This window comes from Nematolebias whitei, chromosome 16, assembly GCF_014905685.2.
Source record: "Nematolebias whitei isolate Nwh7 chromosome 16, NemWhi1, whole genome shotgun sequence".
Lineage (NCBI taxonomy): Eukaryota > Metazoa > Chordata > Actinopteri > Cyprinodontiformes > Rivulidae > Nematolebias > Nematolebias whitei.
In genome coordinates, this window is record NC_056513.1 from 32,749,350 (window position 1) to 32,776,006 (window position 26,657).

Here is a 26,657-nt window from a genome sequence, read left to right on the forward strand (position 1 = left end):
TTTGGAGTGTCGCACAGTGCTGAATATGATTCAACACTTTGCTCCCGTGCTACAGAATCAACATGTGTTGATTCACACAGACAACATGATGACTGCTGCGTACATAACCATCAAGGGGGTGTGCGTTCAGCCCAGATGTTACACATTGCGCAAAGCTACTGTGTTGGGCTCACCAAAACTTGCTCTCCATCAGAGCAGTTTACATACCTGGTGTTCTGAACAGAGGGGCAGATGTGATGTCCAGGGGCGGCCCACGTAACGGGGACTGGACTCTCCATCCAGACCTGATGGTTCAGACGTGGCAGAAGTTTGGCAAAGCATCTGTAGACCTGTTTGCGACACGAGAGAACGCTCAGTGTCAATTATGGTTTTCCCCTGAGCACACGAGACGATCCATCGCTGGGGGTGGATGCATTTGCTCACAGCCCGTGGCCCAAAACACTTCTGTACGTGTTTCCCCCACTTCCTCTGATTTTACGGTTCCTGAACCGAGTTCAGGAGGAGGGATTGACAGCTCTTCTGGTGCTCCCAAGCGCGTGAACGCACCATGGTTCCCAGTCATGCAACATCTGTTGTCGGGTCGTCCGTGGAAACTGCCGTAGAGGGAGGTCACTCTCCTTCAAGCAGGAGGAGCAATCAGGAGTTACTCAGAAATAGGTCAGCACCTGTGGGTCTGGCCGCTGAGCGGTCCCGCTTAGAGAGGATGGGTCTCACGCAGGAGGTAGGGCGCACAATCCAAGATTCACGTGCTGCATTTACCACAGCTCTGTACACATCAAAGTGGACGGCTTTTAAGCGCTGGTGTACAGAGAAAGGTGTAGAGGCCACCTCACGCCCATTAGGCGGCGTGTTGTCTTTTCTAGAACAGCTGATGGATAGGAAGTTGGCATTCAGCACGATTAAAACGTACGCTGCAGCCATCTCTTCCTGCAACGAAGGGTTCGGAGACAGAACGGCTTTTAATCACCCGCTGATGGAGCGGTTTCTAAAAGGTGTTCAGAGACGCAGGCCTGCTTCACGCCCACTTGCTCCACAGTGGGATTTAACGCTGGTCCTGCGAGCCCTGATCAAAGCTCCATTTGAGCCTCTGGATCAGGTTCCACTTAAATTCTTGTCTCTTAAAACAGCCCTGCTGCTGGCTTTAACATCCGCTAAGAGGGTGAGTGATTTATCTGCCCTCTCTGTCGCTCCGTCATGTCTCAGAATTCAGGCTGACGGTAGTTCAGCTGATTTAAGACCAAACCCAGCTTTTATGCCTAAAAACATCACGAGCTCTTTTAAATCAAGAGCGATATCGTTGGAGGGGTTTTTCCCTGCCCCCCACAGATCAGAAGAAGAAGCACCTTTTCATCTTCTCTGTCCGGTGCGGGCGTTGACAAGTTACATAGCGCGCACAGCTGTAATGCGTCAAACTCAACACCTGTTTGTGCATTATAGAGATGCATCTGCAGGTCGCCCGTTATCCACCCAGCGCTTGTCACACTGGCTGTGTGAGGCCATTTCTGAAGCCGACAAGCATCAGATTTAGAGCCTCCTGTCAACCTCAAGCACACTCGACCAGGGTTATCGCATCTTCGACTGCTCTGCATAATGGTATGTCAATGCAGGACATTTGCACTGCGGCTGCGTGGTCAACACCCTGCTCATTCATTCGCTTTTATTTACGTGATGTGACGGCTCGTTCCATGACACATTCTGTCCTTAGTGCTCTAACAGAATGAATATTGTTGTTTTTCATGGAACTCTGTTTAAGCTCACTTCTGTCTGCATGCATTACAGTGTGAGATGTTGTTAGCAGTCACAAGTTGTGTCTGTGATTTTGGTTCTATTGTCATTAATCAGTTCATGACTATTGTTACCAATCAGTTCATTTGATCAATAATCAGTTCATTGTTTTTTGATCTGTTTATACCACTCAGCCATGAACCAGTTGGTTCATGCCCCCCCCCCCCCCCTTCTTTTCAACATCCTTTCCCCGTTGGAAATTTCCGGGGCGTTCATGTTTTTTGTCAGTACGCATAGTTACACAACATGCGTCTGTGCATGGCACATAATTACGCAACGCGTATTAATGCATACGGGGAGCTGAGTGAAAAGACGTTTTTTGGGCAAGCTTCCGCGTCATACTGTGTTCGAATGGACCCAGTGAGGCGAGGACCACATCCGCTTCGCCCTTAACCCATCAGCGACAGCCTTAAAGGGCGAAGCTTATACGACATAGAACATTGGTTACGTACTGTAACCCCAGATTCTATGAGTATAAGCGTAGCCCTTTAAGCGTCGGGCCTCACTGGCTCCTAAATGGCTGAAGAAAAAGCTATTTTGGGAGCCGATTTCCCGCTCTTAACGTAATTTATACGGACCGGGTGGGGCCCACACAGCAGGTGGGCGTGGACTAAATTTTTTCAGTGCTTATGCATAATGGGATAAACCCATCAGCGACAGCCTTAAAGGGCTACGCTTATACTCATAGAATCTGGGGTTACAGTACGTAACCAACGTCTCTCATCCAAGAGACTTCCTCAGTCTGAGGTGCTGTTTTCAGCTCAGTCTCTTAAATAGCACCTTCTCAGAGTGGATCAAGGTGCTATTTAAGAGAGTGAGCTGAAAACAGCACCTCAGACTAAGGAAGTCTCTTGGATGAGAGACGAACCGTTTTTATATTTTTTTGCCTTTTTTTTTTTTTTTTTGTAGGTCTTCAAGAGCAGATTGAACTTTTTTGGATTTTTTTCTACCTGGATTATTGAGCATGCATCAGGATGGTTTGAATATTGTTAATAATCCACTACCGCGCCGGCCTGATGGCCGCGGTGCGTTAAAATACAGACAGTTCGGTGGCAATAATTCTGTCAAGGTGCTGGACTCACCCGGAGACATCCAAGTCTCTGTGATGCAGAAAAAGTCCAAATCGTACTCTTGAAAGTAGTCCCTGAGGATAAAAGTTTTGTTGGTAACAGATCTTGCGTTGACCAAACATATCCGGATACTGTTCAAAGTGGAGCCAGCAGCGGTTGAGTTTGCGCGTGCTAATGGCCGGAGGTTTTCAATAACAGCCCCTCCGGGTCGGTCCGTGCACAGACAACTCCCGTTGTTTACCTGGTTCGGGCACACGGGAAGCTGGCGATGGAAACTATTACCACCAGCTGGAGAGGATGATTCAGCGCGCAGGACTTTAAGCTTTACTAGCCGCCCAGCACGTTTTCCCCGGCGTCTGAAGCAATATCTCTGGGCAGGGAGGTGAGGAGCACAGAGGAGGTAAACTGGCACATTCACCAGCAGGGGGGGAGGAGGGGGTCCAGAGGTACGCTCATATTGTTTATTGTTACAAATAAGCGACATTGGCCGCAGAAAAACGAAGATCCAGAAGCTGTTGTTGGTAATACATCAGCAGTGAGTTTATGTCACAGATAAAAAAACGAACAAAACAAAAATAATCCTAACACCATCAGCAGAGGTGGATTGCAAGCCATGTACACGGGCGCCATCTTACCGGAAGTTTTCAGTAGGACGGCTGCTTTACAGCTTGGGAGTTTCAGTGCGAGATTTTAGTTTCCTCATTGTAAGCAGTCATGAAGCTGTGTTTTATTTCTCCTAATAGAAGACATTTTGTAGCTCACAGCTGGATTACTCAAAGAGCATTAATGACCTCTGCTGTCTGGCAGGTTGTTTTAATCTTGAACTACATCTTAAGCGGTCACCCACCTGTTTATTTTACTGTGTGTCAGCTTTTAAGAAAACGAGTTGCAATTTTGAAACAAAAACTGTTTATTTTATAATAGAAAGAGCCCTGTAAGAGAAGACGTTTTAATACAGCTAAATTTTTTACACAATAACGTTATTTCCATTCTATTATTTGAGGTTAACCATCCCTGCAGGCCCTTGCTTGAAATGTTGTTGATTTTAACATTACAACTACTAGTTGTAACATTAATGTATGTTAGCGTGAGCACCTCATTGTTTTTATTTTATTTTATTCTAGTCTGTCTCATGCAGCGTTGTATGATTTTATTATAGAGCTTTTTTTTGAAGCAATCATTCTCTTTTTGTCCTATTAGGATATAAAAAAACTGAAAAGGCAAGGGAAGATGAGGCTTTTTTTTAGAGCAACATCACGTTATTGAAGTGAACGGGAGCTTGCTTGGATACAATTTCAGCCATCTTGTTGCTTTAACAAGAGGTTGACCAATTAAAGTTGTCATGGCTGATGCAGATGTCAGGGCTTTTGACAGTGTTCAACAAAGACTTTCTTTGGTCTATTTATCATTTAACAATTACTCAACCTAAATAAACATTTATTTACCAACACTTAAGAGCTTGTACACTTAACAACAATATACAAAAAGCATTATTGCTTAAGAAATGTACATTGTAGTTCTATTTCGTATAGGCTTCGCCCTTTAAGGCTGTCGCTGATGGGTTTATCCTGATATGCGAAGCATTGCACTGAAAAATTTAGTCCACGCCCACCTGCTGTGTGGGCCCCACCCGGTCCGTATAAATTACGTTAAGAGCGGGAAATCGGCTCCCATTTTTTCTTCAGCAAGCTAATAGCACTGTCAGAAGAACAAAGAAGGAAAGTTGTGTAGATGACCAACCTTTGTTAAGAATGCTTGGCCCGTCACGTCGATCTCCGGTCGTCCCGGTGAGCTCTCCTCCCCGAGGAGAAGCTGACGAGCAGTCTTGTTTCAAGGTAAGTGACGAGGAGTATTTCTCAGTGACAGGTCGCTACACGCTGGACAACGCCATCTGGTAATTTTCCTCTTATCGCCGACCCTCGGAGTGAATAGGATGGTTCCTCCGGGACAGGCGGCGCTCAGCTGCAGCCCCCCGCTGCTCATTCCCTCCTGGAGAGCGTAGTGTCGGTGGAGGGGGGCTGAGCGAATGCTCACCTCATCCTACCTCGTTTCGCATCGGCGATCACACCGCTCCCGTCCGACGGCACCCTCTGGGGTTGCCCGGCGTAACCCAGGAGGCGGCTGACATGAAGGGACCCTTTTTTACGTCCCACGCCTTTCCCGCCTGTTCGGATGATCCGGCAGGAAGGTTGTTTTTTCTAGGTTCCATTCCAGCTCACCGTCTTGATCCATCTGGCCTCGTTTTCCCAACAGGACGTCCTACGGGCGAGGCCTAGTAGATTGGAGGGCCGGTCTCCACAGTCCGCACCCATCTCCAGAGTAGGGGTTCATCGAGCGGAAATTCCCTTAGTGCCCCCTGGAGCCGAGCCTGACGGAGGCTTCATCGGAGCAAGATGTCCAGGTGGACCAGCGTCCCGTGCCTCCGGTTAGCGTAACCCAGACGGTGACACCGCTCTCCAACTGAGCTCACCAGCATGCGTTCCAGACGGCCACAGCGAACAACACGTTACGCTGTTGGCGTACACGTTCAGAGGCGGGAAGAGATGGTGGGCCCTCTGACCTTCGGCTCGCTCCGCTCTCGTAGCGGCTGTTCGCTAACGACGCTATCGGCCCCAGCAGTACGCTCCGTCTGCAGGGCAGCTGACGTCATCCCCAACCGGTGCACCTCTTTTGCTGTCTGCCGCCCCGCATCGCAGCCGGAGAACGAGGTCCCAGAGGTTCTCCTGGCTCATCACTCCACCTTCCTCTCAGGAGAGCTGCAGAAGCTTTTGTTGGAGGGCCTTTTCATCAGCGAGAGATCATTTCAAGATGCTCCACGGCTGTACAACGCCTCCCCAGCTCTGCTACGCCAGCCCCTCCCGTCAGACGTCCTCGGCATCCGGAAGTTCAATGTTTCCCGGACTCCGCCAACAAGGGGCCCTCTAGGACAACAAACAGAGCTCAAGGGAAGATAACCAGGTGTTGGTTTGCTGAAGATGTGTTGATGACACAAGATGTGGAATAAACATCATTTTATGATGAAGTGTCTTTTAGCCAGACTGTCAGCACGGATGATCTGACAAGCGGCCCCATCACACACACTCATCACGAATGAGCCTTTTAAAGTTGATTCATTCACTGCCAGTGGTGCCAACACGTGCTCCCGTGGCACGAGCAGCCTTCACCCATAAGGCGCTGCGTTAAGAAAGCGCGCACGCAGCTCTCAGTGCCCGCCGTTCACGTCAACGTTAACGTGAGACCCCGGTACAAGCCCAGTAACGTATCTCACTCTCGGCAGGAGCGACACGCGTTATCATCGCAGTGGTGTTAAACGCGCGCTTCCGCAGCGTCAACAGTTTCCCAAGCCTCACAGCGGCTCCGCTCCTTCATCCTCAAAGGTTTTCTGAATTAATACTGTAGCTCGTGGAATCACTCAAAAGCTCACGTGATTCGCAGCCAAGAATGAACGTGTTTCTGCAGACCGAGCCCAGTGGTAACCTCGCCCCACCAATGCCGCGCGCTGCGCTGCTTCCTGACCGCACCAGCGTCAAATGCGCGCTCCCACGGCAATCCTCGCTTAAGGCGTTGCATGAATGAGGGCGCGCACAAACGACTCTTCAGGGCACGTCAGCTCATCTGTGCACCCGCTCCCCGAGCGTTTACATGGAGCAGCTGCACACAACGTGAGCACAACACATGAGCTGCGTCCCACAACATCAGCAAACGCATAACGATTTGCATGCTCGGGGGCGCCCGTTTTTTCTTTCTCCTTCAGCGCGCACCAGCTCACATCAGCATGCATGCGAGTTCACAGCATCAACGCGTGCCCGCTTGATAACTTTATAACGAGTGGCAATGAGCGCACGCTCCAGACGGATAGGCGAACCGTTTCCATCCGGGGATTCACGCTGTAGTACAGCTCAAACCCCGGTGCGGAGGAACTCTAATGACGTTTTCTGTCATTTCTAGAACAGATCTCGTACCCTCTCGCAGAAGCTCAGGAAATTCTGATTTAAATGTAATTTCCAGAGTCTCAGAAGGAGAGGAAAACGCAGGGTTTCTCTCTTGTCACTCCCTGGTCCCAACGAATCGGAAAGATGAGATTTATTCTAGATTTGTCAATTTTGAACTGTGAGAAACAACATTCCATTAATGCACCCGAGCCGCTCTGCAGCCGCCGCACAGAGTAGGGAGGAGAAGTCTGCTTTATCTGGACATCTGCTGCTGTTAAGCAGTTTGTATAGACAGGTGGCAGCAGTGCAACTCACGTGAACCGGTTGAGTGATATCAGCCGTTTCCGTCAGCAGACCTACGTCACACATGTCAGACTTCACAAAGGCACACACATTTAACGAGCTGTGGGGGCGCTGTGGTTCTCCACACAGCAGCTCATTTAAATGTTTTTGGAGTGTCACAAGGGGTTTTTGAATGTGAATCAACACTTTGCCTCTGAGCTGTGGAATCATCAGGGTTTTTGATTCACACAGACAGCAAGTGACTGTTGCATACATAACTGGCAGTAGGTGTATGCGCTCAACCCATGTGCCACATTGTGAGACAGATGCTGTGTGGGGCACACCCAATCTGCTCTCCATTGGAGTAGGGTACATCTCATGTATTGTGAACAGGGGACGGATGTGATGTCCAAAGACGGTCCTTTGCGGCACAGGGACCTGGGACCTTCCACCCAGAGCTATGGCGCAGACAAGGCAGAAATCCTGCGAGCGGCTGTGGACGTGTTGCAACACAAGAGAACGCTCAATGTCAACTATAATTATCATGGAGCCACGGGACGATCCACCACTAGGGGTGGACGTGTCTGCTCACAGCCTGTGGTCGTAATGCTTCTTCACCTCCCTCTCTCCCTCTGATATCACGGTTTTCTGAACCGAGCTCAAGAGGAGGGACTGACAGCTCCTCTGTCCCAAGTGCGTGAACGCATCATGGTTCCCAGGCCTACGACACTTGTTATCGGGGTGCTCGTGGAACCTGCCGTGGAGGGAGGACGCTCTCCTCCAGGCGGGAGGAGCGATCAGGAGTTAATCAGAATAGGCCAGCACCTGTGGTCTGGCCGCTGTGCGGATCCTTTTGAGAGGATGGATCTCTCTCAAGATGTAGTGCGTACGATTCAGGATTCACGTGCTGCAACCACCACAGCGCTGTTCACATCAAGTGGTCAGTTTTTCAGCACTGCTGTACAGAGAAAGGTGTAGAGGCCATTTCATGTTCACTAGGTGGTGTGCCATCCTTTCTGCAGCAGCTGATGGACAGAGATCTGGCGTTCAGCTCGTGTAAAACGTTCACTGTGGCCATCTCTTCCTGTCACAAAATTTTCGAGACAGAACAGCTTTAATCATCCGCTGATGAAACGTTTTGTAAAAGGTGTACAGAGAAGGCGTAGAGGCCACTTCATGTCCACTGGACAACATGCTGTCCTTTTCTGCAGCAGTCGATGGACAGAAATCTGGCTTTCAGCACGATTATCGTATGCTGCAGCCATGTTTTCTTCTTGTCTCAAAGTTGTCGGAGACAGAACAACCTTTAATCATCCTCTGACGGAGCATTTTGACTCAGATTGAAATAGCAGCTGTGGGCCTGTTTGCGACACGAGAAAACGCTCAGTGTCAATTATGGTTTTCTCTGAGCCCGCGAGACGAACCACCGCTGGGGGTGGATGCGTTTGCCCACAGCCCATGGCCCAAAATGTTTCTGTACACGTTTTCCTCCACCTCCTCTGATTTTACGGTTCCTGAACCAAGTTCAGGAGGAGGGATTGACAGCTCTCCTGGTGGCCCCCAAACGCGTGAGCGCACCATGGTTCCCAGTCCTGCAACACCTGCTGTCGGGGCGCCCGTGGAAACTGCCATGGAGGGAGGACGCTCTCCTCGAGGCAGGAGGAGCAACCAGGAGTTACCCAGAAATAGGCCAGCACCTGTGGGTCTGGCCGCTGAACAGATCCACTTAGAGAGGATGGGTCTCCCACAGGATGTAGTGCACACAATTCAGGTTTCACGTGCTGCATCTACCACAGTGCTGTACACATCAAAGTGGACAGCTTTTCAGCGCTGGTGTACAGAGAAGGGTGTAGAGGCCACCTCATGTCCACTAGGTGGCATGCTGTCCTTTCTACAACAGCTGATGGACAGAAATTTGGCGTCCAGCACAATTCTGGACCAAGACCAACACTGGTCCTGCAGGTCCTGATCAAAGCTCCATTTGAGCCTCTGGATCAGGTTCCACTTAAATTCTTGTCTCTTTAAACAGCCCTGCTGATGGCTTTAACATCCGCTAAGAGAGTGAGTGATTTATCTGCCTTCTCTGTCGCTCCGTCATGTCTTAGAATTCAGGCTGACGGCAACTCAGCTGATTTAAGACCAAACCCAGCTTTTATGCCTAAAAACATCACGAGCTCTTTTAAATCAAGAGCGATATCGTTGGAGGGGTTTTTCCCTCCCCCCCACAGATCAGAAGAAGAAGCATCTTTCCATCTTCTCTGTCCGGTGCAGGCGTTGACGTGTTATGTGAATCAGTTCACAGCTGCAATGCGTCAACATTTGTTTGTGCATTATAGAGATGCATCTGCAGGTCGCCCGTTATCCACCCAGCGCTTGTCACACTGGTTGTGTGAGGCCATTTCTGAAGCCTACAGAGCATCAGATTTAGAGCCTCCTGTCAAACTCAAAGCACACTCCACCAGGGGTATCGCATCTTCGACTGCCTTGCATAATGGTATGACAATGTAGGACATTTTGCACTGCGGCCGCGTGGTCAACACCCTGCTCATTCATTCGCTTTTATCTACATGATGTGACGGCTCGTTCCATGACACATTCTGTCTTTAGTGTTACAGAATTAATATTGTTGTTTCATGGAACTCCGTTTTACTCAAATCTGTCTGCATGCATTACAGTGTGAGATGTTATCAATCACAAATTGCGATTGTTATTTTGGTTCTATTGTCACTTATCAGTTCATGACTATTGTTACCAATCAGTTCATTTGATTAATAATCAGCTCTCCTGTTATTATTAATCTGTTCATACTGTTCAGCCGTAAACCGGTTGGTTCATGGCTCTTTTCAGCATTTTTTTTTTTTCCCTCCCCGTTGAAGTTTCCGGGGCGTTCATGCAGTCAGAACACATAGTTACACAACATGCGTCTGTGCATGGCACACATAATTACGCAATGCGTAATTACGCACATGGGGAGCTGAGTGACAAGACGTTTTTTGGGCAAGCTTCTGCTTCATACGGTGTTCGAACGGACCCAGTGAGGCGAGGACAACATCCGCTTCGCCCTTAACCCATCAGCGACAGCCTTAAAGGGCGAAGCCTATACGAAATAGAACGTTGGTTACGTACTGTAACCCTAGATTCTATGAGTATAGGCGTAGCCCTTTAAGCGTCGGGCCTCACTGGCTCCTAAATGGCTGAAGAAAAAGCTATTTTGGGTGCCAATTTCCCGCTCTTAACGTAATTTATACGGACCGGGTGGGGCCCACACAGCAGGTGGGCGTGGACTAAATTTTTCAGTGCAATGCTTCGCATATCGGGATAAACCCATCAGCGACAGCCTTAAAGGGCTACGCCTAGACTCATAGAATCTGGGGTTACAGTACGTAACCAACGTTTTCAGTAAATGGTTGTAGTAACAGCTGCATTTTCCTTTACCTACTTGGTAATCGATCAAATGTTTACGGTACAAGCCTGACCGATTTCCAGTTTACAAAATTGGCCAATATCAGCTAAATAATTGGAACATATCTATCTTTAACAGCATTTGCATTGTTTTATTTGGGGCTGCTACAGTCTCATAATTGTGGGCCTATGGATTTAAGCCCAGGTTGCATGGGGAAAGGCATCACACTTTGTAATTTATTTATTTTATTGGGGTTTTTTTTTTTTTTTTTGGGGGGGGGGGGGTTGCGTAACTTTGTTTGCACAGATTAGATGTAACAAAAAAGGGAGAAAAGATGAAGGTTATATAAAATTGTCTATCATCATTATGAAATTTTACATCCCTTAAAATGACCGGATGTTGATTATCTCAACTAAACAAGCACAAATAAATAAATATGCTCTTAATGTAGTAGTTGTAAAGACTTGTCTTTTAGATCTACCTTACCAACAGGCTCCTCTTCCTGAAATATATTTTATATAACACATGCACGATTTTTAAATCAACATAAGTCTTTTTTTAGAGCATTAAGCAGTTTTAATGATAAACCTATATAACTCTAATATATTTTAATGATAAACCTATTGCTCTAATATATTTTATTTTACTAGCCATCCATCCATCCATAATAACTACTACTTATTATTACAATAACTAAACTGTTATAAGCTTTTGTTGTTCCACAACTTTCAGAAACCTCTGTAAAATAAACAGATCATGACGGGTTTTATATTTCTGATAAAAATTGACAGATTTAGATGAAGCCAGCTCCAACATCTGGTTTCCATCAGGCAGCACGCAGGGCAGCCTTTAACATCTGCGGTTGTCTTGACAACAGATGTGGACCTGCGGAGGCCCCACCCAGCTGATGGATCTGCCGAACTATAAACACATAAAGCTATTTATGAGAAACTTACAGCCAATCTAACGAAAATGCGAAAGGTCTGCAGAGGTGCCAGTAGTGTTAGCTGAGCAGCTTCTAGCCAAAGAGCTCATGCTAACTAGCTAAGCGCTTCCGCAGGAATACAGAACAAGGCGTGGTATCAGTCTATCTGCGTTTTAATTAAAAATGGTCAATTAAACACTGTCAGTTACCTAATAAAATATAACGTTTTTAATGTGGTGTAATGTAAAATCGAGAAGATGCTGAACTTGTTTTAATCGCAGCTAACAGGTTCAGAACAGTCAGACTGACGCATTCTTACCTGGAACTGCTTTTTGCGCCGGGCTCCATCCCCTGAAATGTCGTGGTGGTCGTCATTTGGACACAAAACAACGGATTCTATCAATGAACCTACCAGAAAACACGCGAACTCTACCTCTGTTCTCACTTCACCGCCTCATTATTGTGCGAAACAGCTAGCGCGTCTGAAAATCGGCATCCACCTGTCTCTGAGCAGCCAAGACCCCGATACGTCACTTCCTGCAGCATTTTCAAAAAATGTTAAATGACAAACTGCAGCGTTGAACTCTTATTCAACCAGATCAACTAATTAAACATTTATGACTGATTTATTTTTTCTAATGCAAGTCATTTTATGACATAACAAAAATAATAATAAAAAAACGTGTGTGTGTGTGTGTATATATATATATATATATATATATATATATATATATATATATATATACTTCTTTTAATTTGAAGGCTGATGCGCTTCTGGTAATCCCCCACAATTTAACCAAGCTCATCCTAATGATCAATTTACATAAAATTTGTTTTAATCTTACTTGGTATTAAACTTTAAAGCAAAAGGAGTTTGTAAGCTCAATCATCCTGGTAGGTAACAACAGAAACGGTTAAATCGGGTCATCTGGACCAGTCCTCAGGCTGTTTCTGTGAGCAGCAAGTTGGCGATATGGCTTAAAACGTTTGTTGTACATGATCGTTTTGGATGGGTGTGTTTTGCACGTATTAAAAGCCTACTTTAGAGATTCCAACAACAGTTTGGCTTGAAACAGATGTGAAGGCTACCTATGGAACAGATGGTTGAATGAATGAATGAATTTTAGCACTCGCTATATGACTTTTTATAATTGTTTATTGTTGTTGTCCATTGTTGTCATCTTTCTTTGTTGAAAGCAGGTCTCTCTTGTAAATGAGTCCTCGAGGCTCAATGGGATTACCTGTCTAAATAAAGGTTGAATGAAAAAAGATTTAGTTGGCAGGCTGTAGACTGAGGAAGTCCTCTGAATGGGGGACAAAACATTTCTCACTTAAAGAAACAGGTCCATATGACACGATTTACCCTTTTTAAGAAAATCAGTTTAGAGGGTAGATTTCTACCTGCTGCATTTTTTAAGTTGTGATGAAACCATGTCAAACTTCCAAGCTAAAATGTACATTATACAAAACATTATCGGGATGTGTTGCAGTTTTTGTATACTATACTATAATAAGAACCTGTTTTAAACACTAAACTTTCACATTAAACTTTTGTGGAAAAATCATGCAGCAGCACTGAAATATGTAAACAGCTAAAAATAAAATTAGACATGTTAATGAAGACAAAAACGAATGTTTAAAAAAGTCAATTTATTCCAATAATACATTTTGAACAACATATGTCAGCAAATTTAAAACACAGGCTTAAATGACAAAATACCATCCAAATCAAAACTTGACAAAGTATAACAAGAACTGAAATTTTTTTCCAACTCAGAAAAACAAAAGAATCTAAACGTTCAAAATCTTTAGCAGAATAAAGTCACTGCAGCTTAAAGGTTATCTACACTGCACAGCTCAACAGGTTAACATGAGTGTGCTTAAAGTCTACAACTGTCCTGCTGCCTTTCAGCATTTTGTACTAGTAATCCACTGGATGGTGTCAACACTGGTCGTGATAATTTGAAGGTCAGGTTTAAAAAGATGTTCAGGGACAAAGAGGTAGGGATGTTCACAGAAAACAGTCTTTAAAGAGAAGCTCCTCCAGTTTGTTGTTGGAACACATCAATTGTATCTTCATCCTCCATTTCTAACTGTAAGACAAAATAAATCAAAAGTTAGTAAACTGGTTAAAAATTGTGAACATGCATTTGTTATACTCTGTTAATCCCAAAAGGATACTGATTCTTTGCTTTTACCCAATCACCCATGTGGGTCCACATGTGGAGCAGAGGTTTGCCATTTAAGGTGCCCAGAGTACCTAGAGGGATAAAGGCCTTGCTCAAGTCTTGGGATTTGGACCTGCAACATCACATACTCCACATCGGCTTATTACTTTGAGTTTCAGCTGATCATTGCCTCAATGACCTTTCCTTTCTCACTTTTATTAATATAAGGTTTAAAAAGCACTTGTACAGTAGAAATGCACGATATATACGGTACATGGTAGAACCAGTAGACATTTAGCCTATGACGGAGATCTGTCTTCTACCCGCTAACCACAGTAATGCTGTGTCTGATGTAAAATCTGAGTTGTAGGATTTAACCGTTACAGGGTTTTTTTTTTGGTTGAAAACTGCATAAATTGTGTTAAAGTCTGTTTTCTTCAAGAGCTAAGTAGCGAAGCTACATGCTAACTATGGCTGGCTTCTCATACTGTTGCCGTATTCAGACGCATGCGCAAAATGCTGTTTTCTGTTGAAAGTTAAAGTAAGCATTGGTCAGCTTTAGAGTGCATTTGTGCTAAAAAAAAATTTTTTTTAAAGGGTTAAGCCTGCTCTCTGATCTGTAAAAGAAAGCTGTGTTGTATGATTTTACTGCAAAACCCTCTCTGGTCAAAGCCACAGCGGAAACTGGTAGCCATTTTGTGTCAGCTCTCCTTAAAGTGGAAGGAGACGCCCACTGGAGGAACCTCTCCTTTGCCTTTGAAGCCAAATCTTTGTCTGTTAGAAACTGACCCATTGGACTGATGGAGACTGCACCAGGCTAATTTTCCAAGAATGGCAAGGCTGGCCAAGAAATACCTTTGCATTCCAGCCACGAGTGCTCCTTCAGAAAGGGCATTTAGCTTTGGTGGCAACATTGTTTCATGCCACCAGTCTCTGTTAAAGCCAGAGACTGTGGACAAGCCAGTGTTCTTGGCCAATAATCTTTAGACTCTTAACAAATGACCGCAAGATTTTGAATTTGAGTTTTGTTAAGTGTTTTCAGTTTGCACTTTTTATATGTAAAATGCTGCTCTGTTACTGTTCATTTCTTAAGTGAGAAGACTCGAATAGGGTGCACCGTTGGCAGTTTTCTGGCCGATCACCGATCTCTAAAAAGTCTAACCTGCCAATACAGATTTTGTTTTATAAGCGACACTGTCAGGTGTTATAAGGTCACAATGCACCTGCAATTTTCCAATCTTGCTACATGCATTTAGCATAATGACTGGGTTCTGAAGTTTGAGCTCACAACTTGTCAAACATCATCAAGCTCTCAGAGCAGGACAGCAAAACCTCCCTTCAGGATGGAGGCAGTCAGGAAAGCAAAATGGTGTGTTTGGTGGTTAATTGGGTCAAAACTAGAATCCAAATTGGGCAGCAGGGTGACCCGCCCCAAAAAGGTAAACTGTTGTAGCGGTTGTTATTACCACAGGAATTACATTATGATAAATTAGCCAAGCAAACTTATCATACTACATGTGACTTAACGGATCGCATCACATGATTCTGTGACAAATGGGCTCTAAACATGATGCAAACACAAAATGATCCCAGTTGTTTGTTTTGACTTAATGAAACCTGTGAACCATGAACGCTCCCTTAAAAGGCAAGAATAAACTATCTTTTGTTAATTTGTTGTTTTGTGAAGAACTGTGTGGAAATAAAAAACAGTGTTTATGACCCCAATTACTGGAACAACTGAAAGAAATGGCCATCCATCCATCATCTTTACCCACTTCTTCCTTTACGGGTCATATCCAGCAGTCACTGTGCGAGAGGCAGGGGACACCCTGGACAGGTCTCCAGTCCATCACAGGGACACATAAGAGACAAACAACCATTCACTCTCTCACTCACACCTAGGGACAATTTAAAGTTACTAATCAGCCTAACATGCATGTTTTTGGTCTGTGGGAGGAAACCAGAGTACCTGGAGAAAACCCACACATGCACTGAAAGAACATGCAAACTCCACCCAGAAAGGCTATAGCTGGGATATGAACTGCCAAATAACATCAAATTCACAGCATACCATCTAGGTCAATTTAAGTCTGAAAACCACAGAAATAATAAAATGTGGGTGTGATGGCAGCACAATATTATAAAAACCTGTAAAGTGTGATATTAATGTTTAATTCTATTCTGCAATGACAATATCAATTGACATGATCCCGTCTGTCAATCAACCCAGTAGGATTGCCAGCAACAGACCTATTAGTGATCACAATTTGTCCCGAAGTGAAACGCCCCTTACCTGCAGGAGCTGCAGCCCCTTTTCTTCAGACAACATTGTCAGGGTTTTGCATTACCAACGCTTTGTGGTCAGAGGGATTTCGTGAAAAATCATCAGGAAAAATGGTCAAACTTTCAGCGGGGAACATATAATTAAGACATGTACAACCCTGAGCGTTTAAAGAGTGGAACAGTTTATTCAATTTCCAAAACCTAAACAAAGTCTGGAAAAATGTAAAAGATGATAAAGGCTGGCAGCTGACCCCATGAGCAGCTGAATAAAACAGTGATTAGTTTATTCTTAGTTTAGCATATTTCTTAGTTCATATCTTAGATCTTATTACCGTTTTTCTTTACAATTTGTATTTTTGTTGTATGTAACTGAGACCCTGTGTACATAGTTTCGTCCCACCACATGTGGTGTGGATGACAATAAAGACACCTTGACCTTGAAGTACCTCATGTTCATCAGTACGAAGGTAACTGCAATAAATCCTCCATTGTTGTCATAAATACATTATATGTTTAATGGTTAAATTAAAGGTTAATGCTTAAAGCTAGTTGTGCTTTGTTTTGTATGTGTTGCAACTTCTGGTTTCATAACTTTAGTCTTTGTTTGCTATAATCAGATAAAGCTAAACTTATTTTGCTCAAAGCATTTATTAGGTTGTGTAAAGTCAAATTTAAACTCTTGGTACATACTGAATTTCACTGTAAATTACTGCCCTGTGTCACTCTGCAGCATGAAAAACATTTAATGCAGGAACTATTTGAAGTTTTTAGTATCTTTGAAATGTGTTTTGCCTTAATGTTGGCTGATAAGGTAGTAATGCTTCAGGTAACCTGCAGAACAGGAATGCACTGTACTTGAAATCATGGTGTATGATTTCTTGCAGTCCAAATAGTCCTTTGCAGTACTGACGTACACTCGCTGATATTACAAAGGCAACCAATTATGTTGTGCAGCGCTAGTGAATGTACACAAACTGCATGCAAGCTGAAATGTACTTCTTACCTGTGAAGGTGTGTCTGTTTCATTGATCGGTTGACCATCAAATCGAAATCGTATTTGCCTCATTGACAGTCCCTGAGAAGGAGGACAGAAGAAAACAGTGAAATATGTAAAACCAAACGTTTTAAAGGGAACAAACAAGTGAACAGTGCAGCATGTTAAAAAACTGGTCTTACCTGCCGTTCACAATAAGCTTTCATGAGTTTGTTGAGAGGAGTGTGCCTTTTGATTTTGAACTGCACCACTGAGCCATCCTGGCCTGCCACCTTCAGGTTGATGTGCTCATTGTTCTCAGTCTTCACTCCCTCCTGAAAAGACAAGTACCTTTAAAACTTCCTGATCAACTGCAAGAATCCTCCAACCACTACTCAAATATAGTTACAAACTGAATACTATTGGAGCAAAATATATTTGGGGTGGCGTGATAGCCGCAAATTTATCCGTAACTGCTCAAAAAGAGCGGAAATAATACCCCCGAGTTAGCTTTAGCATTTAACGACTGCGGTCAATGGCCTTCAACACACAAAATACGATTTTAGCACGTTAACATAGATTTCGATATAATACTGTATCCAGAGGAGTTTGATTTGAGCTTTCAAATAAAAGATTGTATCTGTTCACGTACATAAATGAGGGTTGTGTTTAAAATTGGACCGTACTCCTGTCGAACAGGCCGGTTGATTAATGGTTTACATCGTGTCGCTTAAAACACCGAGGCATATATTACAGTCACTTCGAATTACAAGCACATCGTCATTTAGTAAGCATTGTATTGATATATGTGAATTAATGTGTCCACACGGAATACAACGCTTTTTTTTTAAATTTCATTCAAAGGCTCAGGACACCAGCTAGCCTATTCTGCTAATTTTACCCGCTATCTTGCTAGTTGGCTAACTCGATAGCAAGGCGTTTGAACCACTCTTTGTAATAGAACAGCTCTGACGAACTGGCCCCAATAATGTTTTCCATAGTATCCCTTCTACATTGAGTGTGCAAACAGCAAACACAATAAACCGTAGTCCGCTCCTAACCTTAGGTTTCTCGTCTGCCATCGCTACAGCTGCTGAGTCTAGTCTGTGTGCGTCTGACTCTTCTTCTTCTTCTTGATGAGTTTAATGGCGGTTGGCAAAAAACTGTAGGTGTGCATTACCGCCACCACTGGTATGGAGTGTGGTTCATCATGGTATAATTCTATGTGTAATGTGTGAGTAAACTATATATATCTCAAATTCTATTAATCAACTTTGTTTTCTTAAAATATCTAATTATAATTTGTATATGTTTGCTCTCCAAGTTGTGTTGTAGTGCATCTATTATATTAAGTTTTTCTTTTATCTTTTCACACTCTCTCTTCATAAATCTTCGTTCTGCTGCATATTTCTGACATTCCAGTATCACATGTTGAATAGTTTCATCTTGTCCACAGTGCTCACATTTTCCTGTATTGTGTTTCTTTATTTGAAATAATGAATAATTAAGTCCCGTATGTCCAAATCTCAATCTTGTTATTAATCTTTCTTCCTTTCTGCTCCTTTTTCCAGTTCTTGTTTCTCCTACTGTCTTTTTATCCTATAAAACCATCTTCCTTTTCTTTCTTCATCCCATCTTTTCTGCCATTCTTTCTTCAGTTTTTGTGTGATGATACTTTTTACCTCGGATTTGCTTATATTTACTGTGAAGTCAATGCGATTCTGAGTTGCCTTCTTTGCCATCTTATCTGCCATCTCGTTTCCTTCAATCCCAATGTGTGCTGGTACCCATAAAAATGTCACTGTTAATCCCATCCTTTGTGTTCTGAATAATGTGTGGTATATTTCTAATAAAATGTCTGGCCTACTGTCTGTATGACTGTGCTTTAAACTGAGTAATGTGGAACTTGAATCTGAACAGATTATTGTTTTTAATGGTTTTACTTCCTCCACCCACTGCACTGCTAATAACACTGCTAACATCTCTCCTGTATATACTGATAAGTCGTTGGTGATTCGTTTTCCTATTTTTATTTGAAATTCCGGTACTATAAAAGCTATTCCTATTTTTTCATTTGTTTTTGATGCATCTGTATATATTTGAATGTACTGATAATAATTGTTTATATAAGTCTGTACTGTGTGTGAATCTATGATGTATGTCCTGTCCTTTTTCCTTTCCATTAGTGTCATGTCTACTGTTGCTGTTGGTAATATCCAGGGTGGTAAAACTGATAGCGGTAAATGTGGACTTATTTCTAAATTATGTATTTGAACTTCTTCTGTTTTCTTTCTTATGATCCATCCAAAACTTCTTGTTTGTTTTTTCTCTTTTTCCCAGCATGGGCTTAGTGTATCGAGTGTTGGATGATCCGGGTTATTGCTTTGTAAATTTATCCAGTAATTTATTGCTAGTTGTGTTCTTCTTAGATGTAAAGGCATTTCTCCCATTTCTACTTCTAGTGCTGTTGTTGGTGTAGTTTTGAATGCTCCTGTGCAGATTCTTAACGCCTGATGTTGTATTGTATCTAATTTTTTCAGATGAGTTTTTGCTGCTGATCCATAAATGATGCTTCCATAATCAATGTTTGATCTGATTAATCCTGTATATATTTGTTTTAAAGCTCCTCTATCTGCTCCCCAGTCACTGCCAGCCAAACATCTCATAATGTTTAATATTTTCTTACATTTATCGATAATTTTCTGTATATGTATTTTCCATATTATTTTTTCATCATACCATACTCCTAAAAACTTTACACTTTTTACTTGTTCTAATTCTTGATTATATAATTTTAATTTTATTTCCTCTCTTATTCTTTTCTGTGTAAACACCATAACTTTTGTTTTTTCTTTTGAGAACTTAAATCCCCATTGAAATGCCCATTTTTCTATTCTAATTATCATATCTTGTATTTTTTTTATAACAAATTCTGTATTTCTACCTCTTTTCCATATGGCTCCATCATCCGCAAATAATGAACATCCCATTTCTTTCTCAATGTCTGTAAATATATAATTTATCATTATGGAAAACAATAACGGACTTAATATGCTTCCTTGTGGCGTCCCATTTTCTACGGTAAATTTTCTTGATAGTTCTTGCCCAATTCTCACTTCTATTGTTCTGTCTGTTAAAAAGTTTTGCACCCAGTTCAACATCTTTCCATTGATCCCCATTTGACATAATTTAATTAATAATCCTTCTACCCACATCATATCATATGCTTTCTCTAGATCAAAAAATACAGCGACTACACTTTCTTTGTTGATTTGTGCTTTTCTGATTTCATGCTCTAAGCAAATTGTTGGGTCATTAGTATTCCTCCCTTTTCTAAACCCACTCTGATATTTAGATATATACCCTTTGATATTTAAATAATAAGTTAATCTATTATTAATCATTTTTTCCATTATTTTACACATATTTGATGTTAAAGCAATGGGTCTATAATTTTCTGGGTTTGTATTGTCTTTTCCTGGTTTGGCTATTGGAACTATGATCACCTCCTTCCAGCTCTCTGGCAGCTCCCCTTCCTCACAGATTTTATTGTAAAATTCTAATATTGTATCTTTTGATGTTTCACTTAGATGTTCTATCATTGTGTACCAAATGTTATCTTTACCAGGTGCTGTATTCTTTGTTTTCCTTAGTGCATAGTTCAGTTCTGTTTTAGTAAACGGTTCATTCAATAAATTATTTGTTTCTTCAGTATTTTGTAGTAAATCTTTGTATTTTAGTTTTGTGGCTTCCTGACCTTTCCTTCCTTCTTCACTCATGTTACTTGAACTATGAATTTTACTAAATGTTTCTGCTAATATTTCAGCTTTCTCGTCATCTTTTGTAATAGTTTTGTTACTTATTTTTAATACTGGATATTCATATTCTTTTTTAATACCATTCATTCTTTTAATTATTTTCCAATTTTTTTCAATTTTTGTTTCTTTTCCCACTGTGTTACAGAATTTTCTCCAATATTCTCTCTTTGTGTTCTTAATTATTCTCCTTACCATAGCTTGTTTTCTTTTATAATCAATTAGATTCTGATAAATTGAATTCCTTTTAAGTACTTTAAATGCTTTATTTCTTAACTTTATTATTTCACTACATTCACTTGTCCACCATGGTACAATTTTCTTATCCTTCTGTCTTCCGCCTTTCTTTATTGAATTTTTTGCAGCTTCTAGTATTACCTTATTTATATATGTATTTATATTATTTATATCCATTGTCATGTTGACTTTTTCTAGATTAATTTGACTCAAATAGCTAAATTGTACCCAGTCTGCCTTATTAAAATTCCATTTCTTGTTGATTTTTATATTCATGTTATTTATTGTTAGTCCTGTTCTTAGTGCGTCTGACTCTGATCTACTGCGCATGCGTTGACCGGCGCGCCGCTTCGTTCTTCTTCTTGTGTTTTTTTTTTTTTTTTTTTGTCGGTTGGCAAACAACATATGAAGTGTTCTATGGCAAGCCCTTTTAACATAAAATCGAGTAGTCTGACTATCTGTAGTTACATTCTAGATATCTTAAATTGAGTTTTGACTAGGCACAATTACATTTTGACTAGTCAGAATGCTAATTTAAGATATCTTGAATTACATTCTGACTAGTCAGAATAACAATTCAAGATATCTTGAATTACATTTTGACTATAGTCAAAATGTAATTCAAGATATCTTGAATGACGTCACTTTATTTGTCATTTGAAGGGTCAAACATCCGTAATTACAATTCAAGATATCTCGAATGTAATTATGACTAGTCAGAATGACACTTTTAGATATCTTGAATTAAGAAATGACGCGTAGGACCCGCGGCTGCAACTTAGCTGTTCAAACAACTGCCTGCAGAATTTTGAGTGGCTGCAATGGCGCTAGCTGTTCTGGACAACATTGTTAGAAAATGCCACAACTTCCTGTGGCTCTAGTGTTAGACAGTGAGGAAAATGGCTCAGTCTCTGCGCTGTTGTTTTTGTTCAGTTCCTGGTTGTTCTTGTGGGGCAAGAAAACAACCGTATCTGTCCTACCATGCTTTACTGCGCTCTCACAGCCTGCTTGAGTCACCATAATTAGTCAGTGTCTTACCTGAGAGAAGACTGACTGGCTTTTGGATTTTTGTATGTGAATGTGAGCCCCATGTTTGTTTGTTTTGCAATTCTTAAGTATTATTCATATTTATTTTTGTTAATTTCATATTTATATTCCAGGTTGAAGGTGACAGTTGAGACTCGTGTAGTTCCGTTCCACAGTGCTTACTTGTAAACAAACCCAAGTGTCTTTTCTGTGTATAAATGATGTCCTTGGGTGAAAGTCCTAAGGTTGTGTTGCAGTAAGTTTATAAAATAAAAATAACATCCATACCCAAGCTTGTCACATGTATGTAAATTGTTCTAGTGTTACGTACTTACCGGTAGATAGTTTGTTTTGAATTATTTTAAACATTCTTCAATTAAAACACACTTGAGCAGCATACTGTACTGTTTTTTTTATTTGTGGATTGATTCAGTTGAATTACAAGGAAAACAAGTCCACTTACAATATCTAGTAAAAACAAAAAACATTTAACTATTTAAGTTAACATTTTATAACCATACACTATAAATTGATAGTGGATTATAGATATTTTATCAAATTATGTAATTTCAAATTAAATAAATTGGCACATTTGTGTATTTTTCATGAATAACTATTTACAGTATTTACATCTAAAAAGTTAAGTCTAGTCCTCTGGACATTCAAAAAACCAAAACAAACAAAAAAAAAGAAGAAGGTAGAAATGTTTCGTCTTTCATCCGAAAGGCTTCTTCAGTCTGAGGTGCTGCTCAAAGTCAAAGTCACTTTTATTGTCAAAAACTGCAACATGTACAGGACATACACAGGATTGAAATTACATTTCTCTCAGACCCCGGTGCAACAATAACCATTTAACATTAAAACATTTATTAAACATAAGCATAAAATGAAGTAATAAATGGTTCACACATTTACACATGGTTGTCAGCAGCAAACTGGTTGATCCACTCTGAGAAGGTGCTATTTAAGAGACTGAGCTGAAAACAGCACCTCAGACTGAGGAAGTCTCTTGGATGAGAGACGAAACGTTTCTACATTTTGTGTGTGTTTGTTTTGTTGTTTTGCTTTTTGAATGTCCAGAGGACCAGACTTAACTTTTTTTTAGATTTTCCTACCTGGATCATTGAGCAGCATCAAGATACAGTATTTACAGTGATTCACACAGATTGAGACTGATTAAAAATATGAAGGAACAAAAGGGTGATTTATAAATTTTATGTTTCTTGCTGCATTGATATAAACACATGGATGAAGGTGTTGAAGTAAAACATGTCCAGTTTAGACTTCATCTGATCAATCAATCAATCAATCATCAATCCATTCATCACACCATACCCGTTCAACAGTTATTGTTTAGTGTACCCCCTGATCATCTGAGCTGCCAGTGCTGTCAGCAGACTCCTCTTCCGCACTTCCTCTGTAAGCAACACGGAAAGTGGAAACAGCTAGCAGTAAGCCTTGGTTGTTTAAGCTGTACCCACGCGGGACATCTGGACTGCTCCCTGGTTCTGGCCTGTACTTCATGTGACACTTGCAGAGACTGAAGGTGCATAAGCTGATCAAGTGTGGACACAAAACACATGTTGGGAAGACTATGCAGCATCGAAGGAAGAGCAGGGAGGTCTGGAGCCATGTGGTGCAGAATGATGCTACACAGGACTTCTCAAGTGGGCACTGGTGAGACCTCAGTGAGCCCTGTGGCACAGGCCCAAGTCTGGATGGTACCAGCTCCAAAGCTGAGAGACCATCTCTAGGATAAGTGTGATAAGTGGTTGAGACGCCAGCTGGTGCTGTTTTTCTCCCGATGCCAGGATGTTAGGATCTGGAAGTGGTCCTACAAACACACGAGTGACAGAATCACAATAAGTTTTGACAAAGGAAACATGGACATAAAAACATTAACCCAAAGGTTATACCTGTGAAAGCTCTGTAAAGCGTGGAGTGCAAACATCTTTTCACCACAGTTTTGGGCTTTCGCACCACCACCACCTCGCTGGCAGGTTCAGGATGGATTCCCTTACAAGAAATAAACATAAAAATACATCAAAATAAAAAATAAATAAATGTAAAGAGACAAATGAGCAATTTGGTAGGACACAATGAGACAGATCTGAGAGTTAAGATTTTTACTTAACTTGCAAATATTACTAAGTCATAGAGGTTGAACCTGCATTATTCATTACCTACAAAAACAAACAATTCTAAACAAGTTAGGAGAGAAAAATATATTTGACACAAGTAATATTGAGACTATGACAAATTTCACATGGCACTAATAATATACAGGTGGGAAAGTTATTACAATTGTTGTTATGAGAATCATAACCATCATATACTAAATAATATAACAGAAAAGAATGTGTTCCACTCTTATTTTATTTTTTTACCTGTGTTCTTTGTCTGTGCCTTCTTTGTAAATCTCTTGTGCGGGCCAGTACAGGAGGACCAGTTGGCAGCTGGAGTTGGGAGTAGTGGGCAGTCTGGTAAAAAAAAAAGTGCAACTACATGGTTACAAAAACCTTTACCAGCTGCACTTCTACAGAAATAAGCCAACATTTCTTTTTTCAACACCCAGTGAGATCTAAAATAGATCTGATTTTAGCACACACACACACATATAATTAATACTTGTTATAACATATTTAGCTTTAAACAAGTAATATATTGTATAATAGATTGATTCACTTAACACATCAACTTACAGATATACACAGCACGCTACATACACATAAACATATGTTTGGCACTAATGGAACCTCATAAAAATATAATTAAAGATTTTATATCATGTCTGTCTCAAACGCTCCAAATAAATGTAGCACACTAAATTAGGCTTCTTTATCACGATGTTTATGCGCTTCATATGTTGTAGCTAACGGTTAGCTTGCTAAGCTACGTCTTTTCTTACCTTGACAGCTGTGGAGATTTTCTTCATGGAAGAACTTTTATCCTTTCACGTTTATTAGTTCGAGAATTCGCCGCTGCGATTTCCTCCTCAGCAGCGAAAGAAAAGATTGGCAAATTAAGCAAAGATGTTGAAAAGAGAGACATTTCTCCTTAGTGCAAAAACTCGCAAAGCAGGAAGTGTCGGTTTCCGGTTGTCGTGAAAAAGACGTCGCAAAAGAGTATTCTTGTTGCAGATACAATAAATAATCCGAGCTGCCGCGCTAAAAATCATGTTAAAAATACGAGCGTTGTGTTGGACTGACCTGATTTTGCAGATTATAAAATAAAAAGGCTACAATGCTTTATGATTTTTCCGCCAAAATGCTACGTAAATCTGTGACGTTTTGACTAGTCAGAATAACAATTCAAGATATCTTGAATGTCATTCTGACTAGTCAAAATGTGAATTCAAGATATCTTAAATAGAAAAGCCGTCTACATGATAAAATATTCAAGATATCTTGAATTCATTTTGAGATATCTTAAAAGGAATTTTGACTAGTCATAAGTACAGTTCTAGATATCTTTAAGTTAGTTTTGCCTAGTCGTTATTTGCTTTCAAGATATCTACAATTTAATTTGCACTAGTCAAAACTTCATTTGTGATATCTACAAATACATTTAAGATATCTTGAATAATGACGTAATTTAAGATATCTTTAATTGTAATTATGACTAGTCAGAACTAAAAGTGAGATATCTTGAAAGCAAATAATGACTAGTCAAAATTAACTTAGAGATATCTAGAACTGTATTTTTGACTAGTCAAAATTCAGTTCAAGATATCTTGAATTGAAGCCTCCATACAACTCAATGGTAAATCTGACGTCATTATGACTAGTCAGAATGTAATTAGAGATATCTTAAATGAGTATTTTGACTAGTCAAAATGTAATTCAAGATATCTTAAATAACCAATATGTCTAGTCAAAACTCAGTTTCAGATATCTGGAATGTAAGCGTGGTGAATCCTATTTTATGTTAAAAGGGCTTGCCATAAGTGTCTACTGTCATCTACCGGCCAGAAGTATGGGTCCGAACGTCTGTTTGTTTTTCACCCTGTGTATGTTGTCCATACTGTAATAAATTTGTGGGTCAAACAGGCAGAAGATCTTGCCTAGAATGTCAGAACCATCAAACACTCACCACACACTAGAAGATTATGAAAATAGTCTTTATTTATGTATCTACTCCTAAAATATCCCCACCCCAAGCTACAAATTAGATTCCAAAAAAGTTGGGACAATAAACAAATTGTGAATAAAAATTGAATGCAATGATGTGGAGATGGCAAATGTCAATATTTTATTCGTAATATAACATAGATGACAGATCAAACGTTTAATCTGAGTAAATGTAACATTTTAAAGGAAAAATATGTTGATTCAAAATTTCACAGTGTCAACAAATCCCAAAAAAGTTGGTACAAGTAGCAATAAGTGGCTGGAAAAAGGAAACTGTGCATATAATGAACGACCAATTAACACTAATTAGGTCAATTGACAACATGATTGGGGATAAAAAGAGCTTCTCAAAGTGACAGTGTCTCTCAGAAGCCAAGATGGTAAGAGGATCACCAATTCCACCATTGTTGCGCAGAAAGATAGTGCAGCAATACCAGAATGGTGTTACCCAGCATAAAATAGCAAAGACTTTTAAGTTATCATCATCAACCGTGCATAACATCATCAAAACATTCAGAGAATCTGGAACAATCGCTGTGCGTAAGGGTCAAGGCCGTAAAACTCTACTGGATGCTCGTGATCTCCAGGCCCTTATACGTCACTGCACCTCCAACAGGAATGTCACTGT

At 41.2% G+C, this 26,657-nt stretch overlaps 2 protein-coding genes across 3 annotated transcripts in view; both read right to left on the bottom strand.

Moving 5' to 3' along the window:
• Positions 1-11,931, bottom strand: part of jpt1a (Jupiter microtubule associated homolog 1a) — a 60,973-nt gene extending 49,042 nt beyond the window's left edge. The window contains exon 1 of the mRNA XM_037690580.1: positions 11,717-11,931. Coding sequence (XP_037546508.1) covers positions 11,717-11,772 — 56 coding nt within the window. The 5' untranslated portion in view covers positions 11,773-11,931. The remainder of the gene's footprint in view (positions 1-11,716) is intronic.
• A 1,132-nt stretch (positions 11,932-13,063) lies between these two features.
• Positions 13,064-18,026, bottom strand: LOC119423170 (small ubiquitin-related modifier 2). Of its 2 annotated transcripts, XM_037690582.1 has the most exons (5): positions 17,883-18,026; positions 17,025-17,156; positions 16,852-16,923; positions 13,596-13,657; positions 13,413-13,490 (listed from the first exon to the last, which is right to left on the bottom strand). In XM_037690582.1, the coding sequence occupies exons 1-4, from the start codon at positions 17,901-17,903 to the stop codon at positions 13,640-13,642; spliced, it is 243 nt and encodes an 80-aa protein (XP_037546510.1). In that variant the 5' UTR covers positions 17,904-18,026; the 3' UTR covers positions 13,413-13,490; positions 13,596-13,639. The 2 variants fall into 2 exon arrangements, with proteins under 2 accessions (XP_037546509.1, XP_037546510.1); XM_037690581.1 differs by lacking the exon at positions 13,596-13,657 and having other exon boundaries at positions 13,064-13,490.
• Between the last annotated feature and the right edge of the window lie 8,631 nt (positions 18,027-26,657).